This window comes from Mesitornis unicolor, unplaced genomic scaffold, assembly GCF_000695765.1.
Source record: "Mesitornis unicolor isolate BGI_N332 unplaced genomic scaffold, ASM69576v1 scaffold28187, whole genome shotgun sequence".
Taxonomy (NCBI): Eukaryota; Metazoa; Chordata; class Aves; order Mesitornithiformes; family Mesitornithidae; genus Mesitornis; species Mesitornis unicolor.
This window is the reverse complement of record NW_010194778.1, coordinates 25,584-42,256: the sequence shown is the minus strand read 5'-3', so window position 1 is coordinate 42,256 and position 16,673 is coordinate 25,584. Positions and strand designations below refer to the sequence as shown.

Below are 16,673 nucleotides of genomic sequence, written 5' to 3'. Positions count from 1 at the left end.
AAATTTACATGTGCTCTAGGCCCTATGCTGTGTTGCGTGGAAATAACTTTGAAATGATGGCAGACTTGAAGAAAAAGTTCTCTTAAGGAATTAGAAACCTGGCATTCTTGACACACACCAAAAAGCTTAACACTGTTTTCGGGTAAAATGAAGAGAGGTATCATTTTTAGTACTAAACATGTTTGCAAATATATTTGATTGGCCTTTTAGCAAAAAAACCTAAATAATCCCAAAATGTCATAAATTAAGAAAAATGCAAATGTTCTCAAAATTTATACATTTCATGGACACCTCATTAAAAAGCAATGAATTATGAGTCAATTCCTTTTCTTATAGTTTATTGCTCTCATTATTCACCCCATGAAAATCTGTTATCACTCATGTAGAATATAGTGTTCACAGTCAACATTTTTGCATGTATATAATATTATTTTCACAGGGCGTCAGCTCACAATCTTCAATAGCCAAGCAACCATAAAAATTGGAGGCAAGGAACGTGGGCATCCTTTCCAAGGCCAGCTCTCTGGTCTTTACTACAATGGCTTGAAAGTTCTGAATATGGCAGCAGAAAATGATGCCAACATCGTGATAGAAGGAAATGTGAGACTTGTTGGTGAAGTGCCTTCCTCTATGACAACTGAGTCCACAGCCACAGCGATGCAGTCTGAGATGTCCACGTCAGTCATGGAAACAACCACCACTTTGGCTACAAGCACCGCTAGAAGAGGAAAGGCCCCGACAAAGGAACCTATTGGTCAGGTTAGTTGGCTTCCTTGCCTTTTGTGACTGTATTTCCATCTTTGAGTGTGGCTTTCTGTATCACATTCACTCTACAGATGAAATTGTTCCTGTTGAAGAAATGCATGAATTACAGATAAAAGTTGTGTACCATACATGGCTCATGGTTGCAATGTTCAGTAAGGACTTTGCTTTTCTTCTGAATTAGGCAAACTTACCAGTTCAGATTTTTCTGCTGCTGAGTTTTACTGCCCTGTCATCCATCTTCATAGTAGTGCACATTTTAAAATACTCTTTCTTCCTTTGATGACTTATTTCGATTATTTTCAGTGTAGAAATGCAATATGTCTGGAATTAGATATAATGAAATGGTGATTTATCCATGAGATAGAGAAAAGAGACCCAGTTTGAAGAGGGAACAGGAAGGAGGTGTGAAGACAAAAAGTTGGAAGAGACTGGAAAAGAAGGAATTAGCAGTTTCTCTAGTTCCATGAATGGTCGTCTTCTCAGGCAGAATTCGTCATAAGAGGCAGTGGCAGCAGAGGGGAATTAAGAGCATTCTGCACCCTGGGAGACTCAGGCTCCAAGTCAGAGGCTGTTGTTTACTGTTTGTTGAGGTTATTTGCATCTCATGAATGTAATGATATATTTAGTAGCTTTCAGGTTTTGTCAAGATCTCTGTATAATATGTGGGGGAATTTAATTATTGGGAAAAGGAGGGGGGAAGACAGGTGAGTGAATTAAGTACCTTCATCTTGTGGATACCCTGAGTAATAGCATTCAAACTTTGTGCTTTAAAAACCTAAAACTTACCAGGACATTTCTGTGGCAGAAAAGATTATTTTATTCTGCCTAAAAAACCCCTCAAAATTCAAAAAGAAAGGTATGCTGCTAAAAGCTTTTCCTATGTTCACTTGGTTCCCATGGTTGCTTGTGCACCCACTGTGCTATCAAACCATGACAGCTATGCTCTGAGATCTAGAAGTAGGACAAGGAGCAAAGAAAGTGTGATGAGCCGTAGGGAGGAACAGGAGCATGACGTGATGAATGAGGTTAATTTTTCTCAAGAGTGGAGGAGAACATGCTGATTAGACTGGGAGGCTGAGGTCAAGTTGCCTGTTTTCTGTGTAAAACCTCAACTCACAGTTGGAATTTGACTGGAGCAGTAAACTCGACACTTCAGCTTTTCTGTTTGTAGTATTTTGGTACACTTTACACTACAGACTAAATTCTACAGTGATGAAAAAGTACAAATTGTTATTTTATAAACAGAAGCAAAATATTTAAGCTAAAATGAGCTTTAAAAAACCCCACATTTTTACTTGTATTTTCAAACAAACACAGGTTTTATGCATTTTCCTTGTTTATGTAAAAAGCATGAGAATCCAAAGGAAAAAGGAGGCAAGGGCAGCTAAAACCCAACTAGAGATACCTGGAACCAGCTGCCTCCAAAAACTGACATCCATTGCAGATCATAGGATGAAGGTTTTTTTAATTATTACTGTAGTAAGCTACAGCGTTTTTCTTAAATAGGCAATAAATTTTCTTTGTTATTAATTCTTTTTAAAATAGAATCTCTCACTCTATTATCCAACTACTCTCATCTCAGTATTTTGCACCAATGAAATGTAAGACCTCATCAAATGAACACAGAGGAAGATCTGCATCTAAAAGTGCAGGACATCCTCATAGAGTGGAAGAATTTGGTCTACATTAATGCTACTAAATTAAAATTTAACTATGTTAAACTGTAATAACAGTTCTCAGTATGATTTTGGCCTCTGCCACTCTTTCAGGCAACTCCCAAGCATAATTTGGGTGGAAGAACATCACAGGAAGCATTCCCAGTTGGCACCTTGCATAATCTGTGGGCAATGGGAGTTTACTGGTTTAGTTGCTTTGCCAGTTAGCTTCAGTTTCCAGGAATATTCTCCTGTATGATTTACTCACTTGTTTGATTGTTGAGCCACTGAGATTTTTATTTTTGAGGTTTTTCAATGACATATTTGGGGGAGGAAAAAGTTTCTTAAGCTAACAACTATGGTGAGGTGTAATTTTTTCTGAAGAGGGGAAACAGATGATTAGGCAAAATGATCTTCCAAAGATCTTCCATTTCTAGACTGGTGCCTGAAGTTAGCTGTGGCCCTTACTGACTTTGTCAGAGCATTTACACAATTTTTCTAGAGCACCTCACTGCCACTGGAGCTGAGTGACCTCAATGCAACTGTGTTGTTCTCTCATCCCCTCTTGGCTGAAGTGGCTACACCAAAATACCATGAGCATCTGCTGTTTAATGTCCCACAAGCCTCAGGCAGGCTCCAGGAGCATCCAGAGGTGCACAGCATCTCACCAAAGCACATTTTGAGGGTGAAGATTTTGATTAACCTCTCTCACCTATTAGCTGGCATGTCCTTGACTGCTGTGAACCCTTGATGCAGCCAGAGATCAACATTTCTGAGGAAAGCACTAAGTGTTAGTGTCACGATAGCCCATGACATCCTGAGTCCATCATACACCGTGGTTTACTTCAGCTATGTCTAAACATCCTGCCTGGTAGGATCTGTGTTGTCATTATGACTATACACTTAATTAGTCAGGGACTGCACTAGAACATAGTTTGCAATCAGGCCGATGATTTAATTTGAAGAGATTGATAACATCCCAAAGTCAAAGCCTGCAGGATGCTATGTCATTCATGCAACAAACTCAGATCTAGAAAGCTACTGAATCAAATTAAGGACATAATTTTTTCACTTAATTAAGACCCATTTTCTTATTCTACCTGCATGTAGTAATTTCTGGGATAGTGGCCCATAGGACTCTCAAGGGTCTGTCCTGCAGGGTGCTGAGTAGCCAATTTCTATCTTGATGTGACTGGGAGATGAAGGCATTCACCACCTCATGGAAAATCTACTTTTAATTTCTGCATTCCCTTACATTTTTGTCCTTTAAATTTTTTTTCTGATTTTTATTTATATATAACCTCTGTATGAGTGTCAGCTACATTGACAAGAAAAGTTACCTTTCTGGCATTAATTAGTTTACTGAAGAAAATATGCAGCTGAACAACAATTGCTAATGAAAAAACCTTACATGCAAACCAGTGCATGTCTGAAATAGAATAGAAGCAAATGATCTAATCAGTCAGAGATGGTTTGCTCTGTTTGCAGAGGTATTGAATTAAATTAAAAATTACAATACTTAAAGAAGATCATTTAAATCTCTATTTATAGGAAATGTTCTTTTAAAAAAACTAGAATGTTAGTGCTTAAATTGATGGTGTGTGTGCTTCTTAGCAGATACCTAACTAATGCAATACAAGATAGACATGGTACTTCCAGAAAGTGTGTTGAATACTGTTGTGCATGATTTTATACAAATAAGGTTGTAGTGCTTCTGAAAAAAAATGCTTTTTGTTAGTGACTCTGCTTTAAATTAAGGTTTTCCCTACTTGGAGGCCGTGTCATATTTTAACAATGGACTTTTTGATGATGACAGACATCTTAATTATTATACTTGTAAATGTAGATTTTTCAAAGGAGAGAGAAAGGTACTCAAGGCTTATTGAATGTCAATGGTAGGTGAATGCCTCATTTTCCTTAGCACCTCAAAAATCCCACCCCTCACCCTCTTTGATTATAATGGCATCTAGAGCTGTCAGCCTTCATGCAAGGCACGGGATAAACACATAGAAAGTAACAGCCCCTGCCTCAATTCGCTTACAGAGTAAACAAAAGGTATCAGGTAAGGAGGGGGGCGGGAATGGAAAATAGGAGGCAGGAGGGACAGGGGAAATACAGCATCGTGCTGTTTCAGTGTTAACAAGCTATGAGTGGATTTGCAGCCATCATGGGAGGGATCGTTTGCTGTCTGGGTTTTGATCCAGGATCTTCAGATAGCAACCCCTGAGCTACAGCTGTCCTGTAGCTTATGGTAGACTCTGGAGCAGGCAATTAAAGGACTGGGCTGACCAGTTTGTCTCAGTTAGGCAGTTGGTGCAAAATCAGCACCAGTTGGGTGGCTGATGAGAGGTTTTCTCTACTTTGCTCCTCACTTTGCCACTGACGCTTGAGGGAACCCATGGCCACAGGGTCAGGAGCTGAAGATTTCAGGAGAGGTCTTTCGCTCTCCCCATGCTGGATGGGAGAAGGCTCAAAATCTTGCATAAATTTATTTACATGAAAAGAATTCCCCGACCTTAAGTGTCACAAGAACAGGACTTCTGTTAAGTGGAAATAACCAGCTATGTGTTGCTACTTTTTGGCAAGCTGTAAGTACACACTAGGGCTCAGAAATAATGAATTTTATCTAATAATATCATCGTCTTTATGAAGTTATTCAGCAAAACAATATAGTTAAGTTCTTTCTTCTTTTTCACTTTTATTTTTGACTCTCTTAAAAATACTCATTTGCAAGTTTTTCTATTCAATCATGAAGGCAATGAACTTCTTTTAAAATTGAAAATAAAGGAGATTCATACATTCTATAACTCCAGGAGCCAGAATGTTAAGCAAAACATCAAGTACTGCAAGGCTTGCAATAAAAATTACACAAGTTGACAGAAGCAGAAAGGCTTCAAAAAGGACTTTGAGCATGGGTTTTGCTTGAATTAGGATAGCACAATCAGGCCTTTAGTATCTCTTTGGCATGGCTTTGTGGATCTGCATTAAATGGAAATCATAAATAAAGTGATAGTAAATGAAGAATAATATGCTCATTTCTCATCCATTCCTAAGGATTTGTTTATGACAGCCCATCCACAAAGCAGCCTCTGCTCTCATGTGTTGGAAACATTTTTGGAAGTTGTGTGCAAAATAGCTTTTTTATTTTTTCATTAGGGATTCTGGCACTCCTCTTTGTTCTCATCACAGTAGGCTCTTATCAATAACACTAAGCCACTTATCCAGCAATTGCGATATACTGTGAGATGATTGCATGTTTTGGAACAATAGGCACTGAGTTTTGGTTAAGCAGAATTAAATTGACTTCATATTAAATTGACGAGCTGAAATTTGGTCAATTGCCTTGGAGGGCATACATCTGGTGAAGGGTACATTTCTTTATGTTTATTGAAGCAGTGGATGTAAATGGTATTCATTGTAGCAGCAACAATGACAGGCTTGGCTCAGCATCTTCACCTGTCAAATACAAGCAAGCATTTGAAAAAGAGACGGGTGTTCTCTATAGAAGGAGTTCAATTTTAAGAACGGCAGCTGAGTGCATGAACTTTACATAGGGTAGTAAATGAGAATATATTATATGGAGATAAACTAATCATTAAATCAACATAGTTATTAGGAGGAAAACTATTTTCCACTCATCTCGGTTTAAAATTATCCACTGCATGGTTTGCAATGCTTGTTCTTATACACAGGGATTAGGTTCTTTCTGTGCCCCTGCGCTGCTGCCACTTCTTCTTTTGGACATTCATGCCAACCAGTCCACAATTCACCGACCCCAGTAGGCAAAACTCTTCTCCTGGGGTCTGGTAAATCACAAGGATTTGACTCAACAGGTGCTCACTAGTGTATAATGAATCCTGCAGCTTCCAGCATAACAGTGGTCAGCACCCACACATTCTTGCTAGATGACAGGACCTGGGGAATTCACATGTTAAGCACAAATCTCACTTGCAGTAGGATCTCTATGCAAATATGATAGTTGGGGAAGTATTCTCATTTTAATTGTATGTAGACAGAAAAATAGCTGGATACATGAAAGCCATGACTTTTTTTTGCTTTTTTGGTTTGTTTGAAATAAGATACTATGCATTTTTAGTTTCTTCAAGTGATTTTTGATAATATGATTAATTATTTTAAAACATAATTGTTAGTACTGGCACTCAAGTAAGATCTCTAAAAAATTTAAATAGGATACAGTGAACACTAAAATAGTCTAGCTGTGTTTTAATATTTGCTACCTGACTTTCCCATTCTTCTGTAAAATATTTGCATATTGAACACTGGCTGTTCAGTTGGAGTACTGAAGTTATATAAATAGGGTAGCTTTAGTAAAGCGGCATTCAGCACACTTGTGCATTGGGTTGGGTCATCGGTTTGTTATTTTTAAGTATGACTTATGTGATCACATGGTTGTTGGTCTGTCCCTCTTAATAAATATTGAATCCCTTGACTAATTCAGTCAAATCTGTCTTTGGCATAAAGATTTCAAGGACATTATGCTACCAGAGAAGTCAAATTGCAAGAATTCTTGTGCCCATCCTGGTCTTCCGTTGCATATTGCAGAGCCATGTTTTTCCCTAGTTTGTTTTTAAAAAGCAAAGATTAAAACAAAAAAGAAAGTGAATATGTGCTTAGGATGAGGTTTTCAAAAGTTCCCTCAAACTCATTAATATTTCTGGATTACTTCAATGTTTTTGAAAATCTTACCCTAACACATTTATAAACATATATATATACACACACTATAACACTGTCTTTAATGTGTAAGTTATCAACTTGAGAAATACACTCTTTTAAGCATGTAGTCTTGCCATTGAACTCATAAATAATAGTGACTGTCATTAGCTTTATAGTCTACAGAGAACCTGTTTCTACATCTGAAACCAGAGTTTTGTGTCAAACTCAGAGGATAAGACTCACTGTTAGTTGTTGTTGGCATTTGTTAAGAGTGGAAGGGTTCATACAGGCAGTCTGCAGCTCAGTGAGTCACGAAAGGCAAATATTGACCTGTTGCTTGAGAAACTACAGGCATAAAAATGCCTGGACCTGATCAGCAATGATACTTAACATCTACTGCACTATACGGCCCAGAGAAGACCAACTTCTGTGTGGGTTGCTTTGTCTTTAGATCTGCTGTTGATTATCTTCAAGAGGCACCATCTAGGCTGGCTCTGATGCAGTTTGGTCATGAGGCATGCTGCAAAGGCTTGCCTTTCACAGGTATTACCTGAGAAGGAGCAGAATAGAAGGGGCCTTTTCACCTTCACTCTGTGAGTTGCTATTCTGACTTAGGAACAGAGTTTTAAAGAATTAATAGAAACTTGGAAGTATCTTTCACTGGCATCCCTCCACTTCCTTCCTTCCTTTGTTGTTGTTGTTCAGTGAGAAAGCTGAGTGGAATAGGTTTCCAGTTGCTCTAAAAGGAAGCTAAGCCATGCATTTTCCATTAAGCTAGTGGATTCTGTCTAAAACCTTAAGAACTGCTTTGAAAATACCCCCTACAGTGTGCACACACAGGGAAAAAAAATGTTTGTAAATTAAATTACAGCGTTGCTAATATCCAAAGAACCTCAAGACACTTGTCTAAATTGTTGATTAATTGGTTGCAAATCAAAGTTTCTTTTTAAGTTCAATTTGAGAAAATGGATCTGAGGCCACTTGCAGCTTCAATTTTGTTGTTCTTTCATGTTCAAATGACCAAGCTCATTTATTACGAAGTTTGCTTTATTGTATGTGGTTTTTTAACTCATCTTGGTGTTATCCAGTCTCAAGTTCCGACTGTTTGCATTTTTAAAATATGGTAAATTTTAATTTTCAAGTACACCAAATATAATCTTCACACCAGCGTTTTTTTGTAGCATGCTGAGTTTCTTTTTTCCTAACATGTTGCTTGTGTCACATTAGCACTATATTTCTAAAACATCCCTTTGCATAAGATGAGATATGATATCTAATGGTTGCTGAGCAAAGCCACCCCCAAATTTAGCCAGTGATTTGGTGCTGAAGAAACATTCACTTTGCATTCAGAAGGCTCTTCCAACCACCTTCTTAGGAACAGCCCTCTCGTATGTGGTGCTCAGTTCTGTCTCATACTCTGTATCTCTCTGCTGTTTCCCCTCAGTGCCTCCCAGCACACTAAACAAACATCATGACATCAGGATTATATGGAAATAGGATTGTTTCACCCATGTGGAACAAGAAGCTGTTGCAGAGTTGGTGACCCATAAATGTAGTCACATAGCTGTTACACAGTTTTCTGCATTTGGAATGGCTGAAGAGGCCTGAGTGTTACAGGCATTGATGATTTTCAGTAGCCTGGCAGAACAGAAATCCTTGCATTGTGTCTGAGAGCTGTTGTTCTCCTGTGAAAAGAAAGTGATAGTCGTTCAGTCCCCTTATCATTCACTGGAGCTGTGGTAAGCCTGAAGATCTTGTTCACTGTTTCCTTTGGTGAATCTCTGTGATTGAAGTGCTGTGTGTTTTACATACTTGGCTCACACAATTTCCTTTCAGAAAGCATGAAATAATGCATTCTGTTTCTTTACTTTTGTGTATGATTCCTTAGAGCTGAGAGAAAGAATGGTAGATTGACTCAGGGTGGGGACTCTCCTCTCTGAGCAATGGGGACCCAAAGCAGGTAGCCACCTCAGCTGAGATGTACTGCTACACTGGCAGACCTCCCACAGCACACTGCAGCAAAGTATCAGTCCTGCTGCTGCAGCAAACGATGACCGCAATAGTTTCCACGCTGTACGTATGTGAGTGCCTCTCAGGTTAATTCTTGCAGGTTGCAGTGTTCAGTGTGCTTTTACGTATGGCTGGCAAGGACCTGTCTACAACATTATGTCGCTTGATGTTTTGTTGAACATCAAACATACCAGAACTTTTCAAAATGTAGGTTGTACAACCATATTGTATACTGGAAGTTTCCTCTAAACATGACAGTGACACTAATGCATGAAGCCTTTCTGCTCACTTATTGTTATTAAGAACACAGTTTCATTCACAGACATGCCTGTTTCTTAGACTGCAGATCACTTTCTTTAATGAAATAACTCTTGTCACCATGTTCAGTTAATAAGTTAGTATAGAAGGTTTATTCTAAAAACATTTACTTTTTTATATATATTTGTCCTATATTTGTCTTGAATAAACTAATAATTATTTTATTACTTTTCATTTAATCTGTTAGGTAAAATTGTCTTTAAGTATTTGGTTCCATCTGGTGTGCAGCATTTGATCTGAATAGCTGGTGCTCAGGTTTTGATAATATATGGGCATTGCTTCAGACTTAGGTAATTTCTAATAGTTATCTCTCCATGCTCTTTACCTAGAGCATTTGCAATTTTGTTACAAATAATTTTGCATGCAGGCAGTGTATTATTTCTTTGCAAAGTTTTCCTTTATTTTAACCACTTTCTGTTGAAATGTTTCTTTTTTTTTTTTTCAGCTTGGTTTTGCAAGCATATATTATATACACATATATCAAGGGAGGTTTAGATTGGATATTAGGAATTCTTTTTCACCAAAAGGATTGTCAAGCATTGGAACAGGCTGCTTGGGGAAGCGGTGGAATCACCATCCCAGGAGGTGTTTTAAATATATGTAGATGTTAGGTTTTGTGGTGGACTTAATTTTTGTGGTGGATTTGGCAGTGCTAGTTTAATAGTTGGACTCAATGATCTTAAAGGTATTTTCCAGCCTAAATGATTCTATGATTCCATGTACAGACTTATAAAAGCCAGATGAAGTTATTAGATTGGAATTTTTTACATGCAAAGGTGAACAGTAAAGTCTCTGAAGGGACTTAAGGAAGGAACCTGTGAGACTTGCCAATTTCTCACAAGAGGGAATATAAATGATGGTCAGGGACATCTGCGTTGAGGAAGAGAAGAGCCCAAGCTGTCCCATGGATCTAACTATACAGCTCTCTCCTAGAAGTGCATAGAAACATGGACTAAGAAACTGGAACTATTTCCTTAAAATCCACTCTGGAGGATGAGACAATGTATTGATCATTAAACAGAAATCAAAGACTTAGGTTTGTATTCTGACCTGGGAGAAATGATACCATCTTCCTCCAGTTAATCTCTCATTAATAAATTAACTGAGTACTTGCCTGCTGTAAGACAATGATGGGGTAAGGATGAAATCCATGAGTGGCTTTGATGTATTCAGATACATTATTAGGGATTATGTCTGTTATCTAGAAACACAGAAGTGGAACTACCAGATTTTAGAAGAACATGTAGCAGGTAAATAAGAAGTAGTTCTGGAAAGAGCAGTAATTATGTGGAAAGAAGCTTGTGTGAAGAGATTGCATGGTGCTGACATATCCTTAGAATCCAGGAAGAAAAAAATCTTGTATAGGGAACAAAACATTTGAAGGTATAATATACACTATTATTTTGCTAGATCTTTAATCTAGCTATATAATAATTTTTGGGGATTTTGTGGGTGGATTCTGTCAAGAAGAAAGACTGAAGAGGTTGACAGGGTTGTTGAAATGCCCATCAGCTTGCACAAGGTTTTGCTCAGCTCCCAGCATAACACTATAAATACAGACAACACATTTTTTCTGACATTTTCATGCTTTAAAAAAAAGGATGAGGTCAGAATAAATGGCCTTAGACTTATCTTAAATGACACTTGCGTATTATTTTCAGGTTTTTAAAGCAGAGCATTAGTATCCGTGGTGAGTAGATGCTATGATAATGCTGGGAACAGTAAGAGTGAGATTCTGATGTCCGTGTAGCTATAGGTGACTCCACCAACTAATAGATTCAAGAGTTGATAATTTGCTTTTTTCTTCCTATACAGTTTCTCCTGTGACTTTCACATATGTGCTGGCATTAATAAGTATAAAACCTTAAGAGAATATTCCCCCTTCCTTCTTGTCTATTCCTGGTCATATTTTGGGAAAAGGAGTGCAGATCCAGCCTCCATGTATAACAAAGTCATGAATTCACTGAAACTAGGTCCTTGGGAGTTTTACTGAATGCTTTAGGGAGATTCATTTAGATTGAATATGTTCAGTAAAGCTTATAATTCCTTAATTAGTATTAAGACTTAGTTGTTTAATTCCAGGCTCCCAGTGGTATGGAATATGACAGCCTGAATACATTTTGTCTAGGTGTGATGGACTTGCTAACAAACTTATATAATCCATACCAAAGCATTATCAATACCTTCCTATATCAGTCCACAATGTAGAATAGCAATGTGTTGCCTTCTAAAAATTACAAGGATTTACATATGTATTTGAGTGTATAAACATAATTTCCTAGTTACATTTTTGTGGTGATGTCCAATTGCAACTAGGATAGCATAAATAACTAAAATATTTCCCTGATAATGTCATTGACATTAACATTTCCTCTCCCTGAGTTTGATGCTGGTAGCGTGAATCACTATGTGCAGGAAAAAGTTAAGAAATAATATTTTCTAGTGTAATACTAACAGCTATATATTATAATTAAATGAGGGATAAAGGCAGTTGTAGCATTTTATTTATGAAATGGGAGTCATGGTTAAAACTATTTGCACAAGTGGCAGAAGAGTTGTTGTTGCTGTTTTCCTCAAAGAAATGATTGATGGAAGAATTATTTGGGATGACCCAAAACAGTTTTTCCATTTTTATCAGCAAAATAACAAGAACAAAGGAGAATAAACTCTTTTGTTCAAATATATTTCTGTTTGATTATTTTTTTATTCTTTATTGTTAAGTTCAAGCTAATTTGAAGAAAAAGATTCAAACTGAAAATTCAAACAAGACTCGTGTTTAAAAATGTTTTGAGTGTATTATATTCATCTATTTAGACTTAAATATGTAAAGGGCTGAGATCAGTCCAATGTTTTCAGTCAACTGTCCAAAAAGCTTTACAAATCTGTTGTGACAGTGCCTCCTGTGTAATCTTAACTGACCTTAGCATTTAAACTTTTCTGATAGTTTTTGCAGTGCTATGAGTCCCCACAGGAATCTATTATCTATTATCTAGGAATTATCTAGGAATTATCTATTATCTAGGAAAATCTATTAGCTAGGAATCATTATCTATTTTTTCACTGTTGCACAGGTAAGCCTTCAGAGGTAAGCCTCTGAAGAAAATCCTACAATGTGGGGCAAAACACCTAATATCTTCATATATTAAAAATAGCTGTCAGCTTGCTTACCATGTGAATATATTAAAGTGTTTGTTTTTCCATAAGAGGGAGTTAGCAAATGTGTGACATGATAATTCACCATGTGGCAACTTCATTTTCTTTCTAGAGCAATATTAAAATTATAATAATGAACACTGAGTAACATTGTTAATATTAGTAGGTGGAAGTTTCACCAACATTAAGAAGCAACCAGTGGTGGATTTAACTTGGTACTAAACATCACAAGCAGTGTATTGTGGTTTCCCCTCTTTAGTCCTGGGCTGATGGTAAAATGACCTATATAACCTAAGAAGACTTCACCACCTCAAAACTGCAGGATGCTGATACAGGTGAGGACAACAGCCCTGTTCAAGGGATGCTAGTGTGAAGCTCACGGGGTAAATACTCTGTTTTCTGGTAACAGTGAGCAGGAGTGCTAATGCATTGCCTACATGTTTCTTTCACATTATTTCTATTCATCAACAGTTAAAATAGATCTCTCAGTGTCAAAGAATGCCAGTTGTCTAATGTAAAGTTTATCCCTCTGTGTTGGTGGTATGTGAAAAGTGTTGGATTTGTCTGAGCTGGGAATTGTTACAGATTAGGGAGGGTATTCTAGGAAAGTATTAGCTTCTGCTTGCTGCATTCCTATGCTCTTGGTGTCTGCTATTAACCATCACAGGGAAAGAATACCAGACTAGAGGAACCTTTAAACTGACCAGGTATGGCATTTTCATAACATGGTGTGGCTTCTGGTTTTTGTTTTTTGTTTTTCTGAAGATAGATGCTCATGTTTCAATTAATGGTTGGGTTTTAAGCACAGTTTCCCCAGAATTATTTGCTAACTTTGCTCATGTTGATCAGCTGACTAACAAAACAAACCAAATTACAGGTTTTCTTTCTGAAGTTTTGGCAGGGCAAGTTCATCAGTATTAAACTGTACCTATATGATCCCATACCAAGGGAATAAAAAAATCAGAAGCATTAAAGAAACTGTAATCAGGTACTTCAGTCAGGTAACAAGAAGGGACTGTACGCTTGTGGAAGAACATAGGAAGTTAGAGTAAAATGCTCAGTTGGCATTCCCTTACCTCTTTGTTGGTTAAAGAAAAGAAAAATGCAGTGACATGGGTGAAAGTCGCAGTATGAGCATGATTTTATTTACAAATGCTAACAGTAAGATAGAGCTGTAATGCTGCATTTTCTGAGTATTGACTGTAACAGTTGAAATTGCTTGGTTTTCTTTCAGTAGTGTAAAAAGAAATTTCATCAAATCTATTTGCTAATGAATAAGGCATGTGAGATTTTTTAGATGGTACATTTGGGCCCGAGTACACAAAGTAATTCCTATACAAGATAGCATTTAAATATATGTGTTTTCTTTAAACGTGTGCTTAAGTAAATGCTGGAATTGGAAGGGATTTAAACATGTGCTTTTCAAGTCTCTTCTTGAATGAGCAACCAAATTAGAAATAATTCTGCCCATTCCAGTGCCATTTTAGCCTAGAGCTGAAGTAAACGTAAAATCTGAATGAGTTCTCATTAATTCTCTACAGAAGAAGAAGCTTTGTTTTCTTTCATTTTTCTAATTAAGATGTGACATAAGGTGTGGTTCTGATATCTGTGCCACTGTTTTGTAACAAAAATTTGAAATGAATTAATTGTTTTATTTCTATCCAGATTGGGTGTCTGTGAATTACATTCTACAAAACCTCACCCACAGGTGATAGGGCATGTAAAGTGCATTCTTATTTGCTTGTTTTAAATAGATCATTAATCATTAATGCCAGCAGTCTCTTAATTGTGGTTTTTTGTGACTGACGGAGCATTTACTGGTGATCTGCAGAGAAGATGACTCATTATTTTGTTGGCTTTCTTCCATTATTTCCACTTGCTGTACCGCACTACTGATGGTTACAAATACATGAATAATTGACAGATTGTTTTTCTATGTGCTTTGCTGCCATATTTGTCATAGGAGCCTGTATTTAACTTCCCATGGGAGCAAAGTAATCTGTGGGATCTTGAACAGAAGGTATTTAAGGCCCGCAAGACCTTTCTTTATAAATGTGGATTGGATAATGAAGACATTTTGAGAAGTTAGATTGGATAAATTAATCTTCTTAGAATATCCCATAGTTATAACAGTCCTGATGAAGCTGAAATTATAGGTTGCTAGAAGACAAAACATGAATACTGTAACCATGAATCAAAGTAGACCTCATATCTGCAAATATTATGGCATGTTATGGTATAATATAAATTTTGTTACAATTTTCCCCAGTACAAACTTCCATTACTCTCTCCAAGTTCCTAGCTATGACTTTGTAGAAAAGTTGGGATAAATGTTGCTTATTCTGCTACTAATGTCAGTCCTTTCTGCCAAGGCTTCCAGAAAAGCTCTCATTTAATGCTGGAAATAGTGACTTTTTCACTTCACTCTGGGAACTGGAGTGAAAACACCCATTGAAAGCACAAAAAAGCATACATTGCACAGAATAACTTGCAGCCACTATTGACCAAGAGGAGATTGTAATTTGTGGGCTAGGAAGGATGAACTTCTGTTGCAAATTCCCTGGGATGTGCTTGGCAAGTTTCTTAGTACTGTCAGGGCTTCCACATTTTTGTTTCTTTGAGAGGAAGTGTTTCTCAAAGAAGGGCAAAAAGCTATTAGTACAATTGAAAGCAGCCAAATAGCTAAAATTTTATTATAATTACAAATTAATATGCTTTGAGAGTTGGATCAGAAATATGTATTATCCTGACACTAGAAATGGAAAGAAATCAAAGGGTAACAGATCCTTGACTTTGGCCAAATAAATGAAACTGTTTAATGAATGCTTCATACATCAAGCCAAGTTCTCAGTCACGGTGGTACAACTCTATTGACTTCAGTTATGGGCATCAGTGTAGCCGAGAGGAGAATGTAAATCATGAAGTTGTTTCTACGCGCTACCTCGAGGCCATCTGTATTTTGAAAAGACATTAATCACTCTATTTCTTTGTATATAAATTTGTGACAAACCAAATAATGAGTTTGAAGCAGAAAAGAGGAAGTTAAAGGTTAAAGGTGACAGCACCAAAGATTAGGGAGATAGAGTTTTAACTGGAAGAGCAAGAAAAGTCTTAAACAAAGGTACCTGTGCAGATTTAACATACGCTACCGCCACCAACACCAGCAAGACAGATAAAGCTGTGAAAGAAAAAAGAAAGTAGGTGCTATTGAGCTGAGAATTTCAAATGAACAAACATGCAAAGTGGCAGCAAACCACCTGCCTTTGCAGTCAGCCCCATTAACCACAAGCTACTCAGGTAGGCACCAACATTGTGTGCTATGGCATATGCAAATTACCCAAGATTTAGGTCCAAAGTTAATGTTTGTTTATGCAAGACAAATTAAGAGCAATAGATTTGTACTGAGATAAGACTCTCTCCCCTGAATATTATCCTGTCATTTCAGGCAGTGCATTTAATTTGCTCACTAATTTTCTAATTCAGATATTGTCAGTACTTGAATGTTGCATGAAGTCATGTGGGGCTCCACACAGCTGCCCACACAGAGGTGTCCATTTTGGATGCCCTGGGTTATTGTAGACTTGCACGGGGGCTGTAGATGTGACACGGGGCTTGCAGGAGCCCTGTGCCCTTCTGGAGAGGCAGTGAGGAGCAGCCAGTGCTCCCTGGGGCATCGAAGGTGGACATACCGCTGTGAAGCCATGCCCTGGACATTAAAAACGAGCTTTTGTGGCAACAAGAAGATCATCCCTCCAAATTTTCTAATGTTTTTTTGCTCAAAATAGGATCTCACTCCTAACAAAGTAATGGCAATAATACTAATATTTGACTTTCAACACATCCTCTCCAATCAGTGTGCCTCTGTGACTTTTGCAAAGGAGACTGCTTATTTTACAGAGATGCAGAAGCTGAAGTGACTTGTTCAAAATCAGCAATCAGCAGAGAGAGGGAATGGGAGAGCTAAGGTCTCCTGAGGCTGCCTTTGTAGTTAAAAGCTGTATTTGACACAGGCAAGTTTCACTGTATAAAAAAAGTCAGTAAATTGTTTCAGAATTACAACACATGCAACCCTGAACTGCATTAATCAGGTTTGTC

General features: G+C 37.5%; 1 protein-coding gene across 1 annotated transcript in view; it reads left to right on the top strand.

Moving 5' to 3' along the window:
* Positions 1–759, top strand: part of LOC104543335 (neurexin-1-beta) — a gene marked incomplete at its 3' end in the record, with an annotated part of 30,297 nt that extends 29,538 nt beyond the window's left edge. Inside the window, exon 4 of the mRNA XM_010187919.1 lies at positions 440–759. Coding sequence (XP_010186221.1) covers positions 440–759 — 320 coding nt within the window. The remainder of the gene's footprint in view (positions 1–439) is intronic.
* Positions 760–16,673: the final 15,914 nt, after the last annotated feature.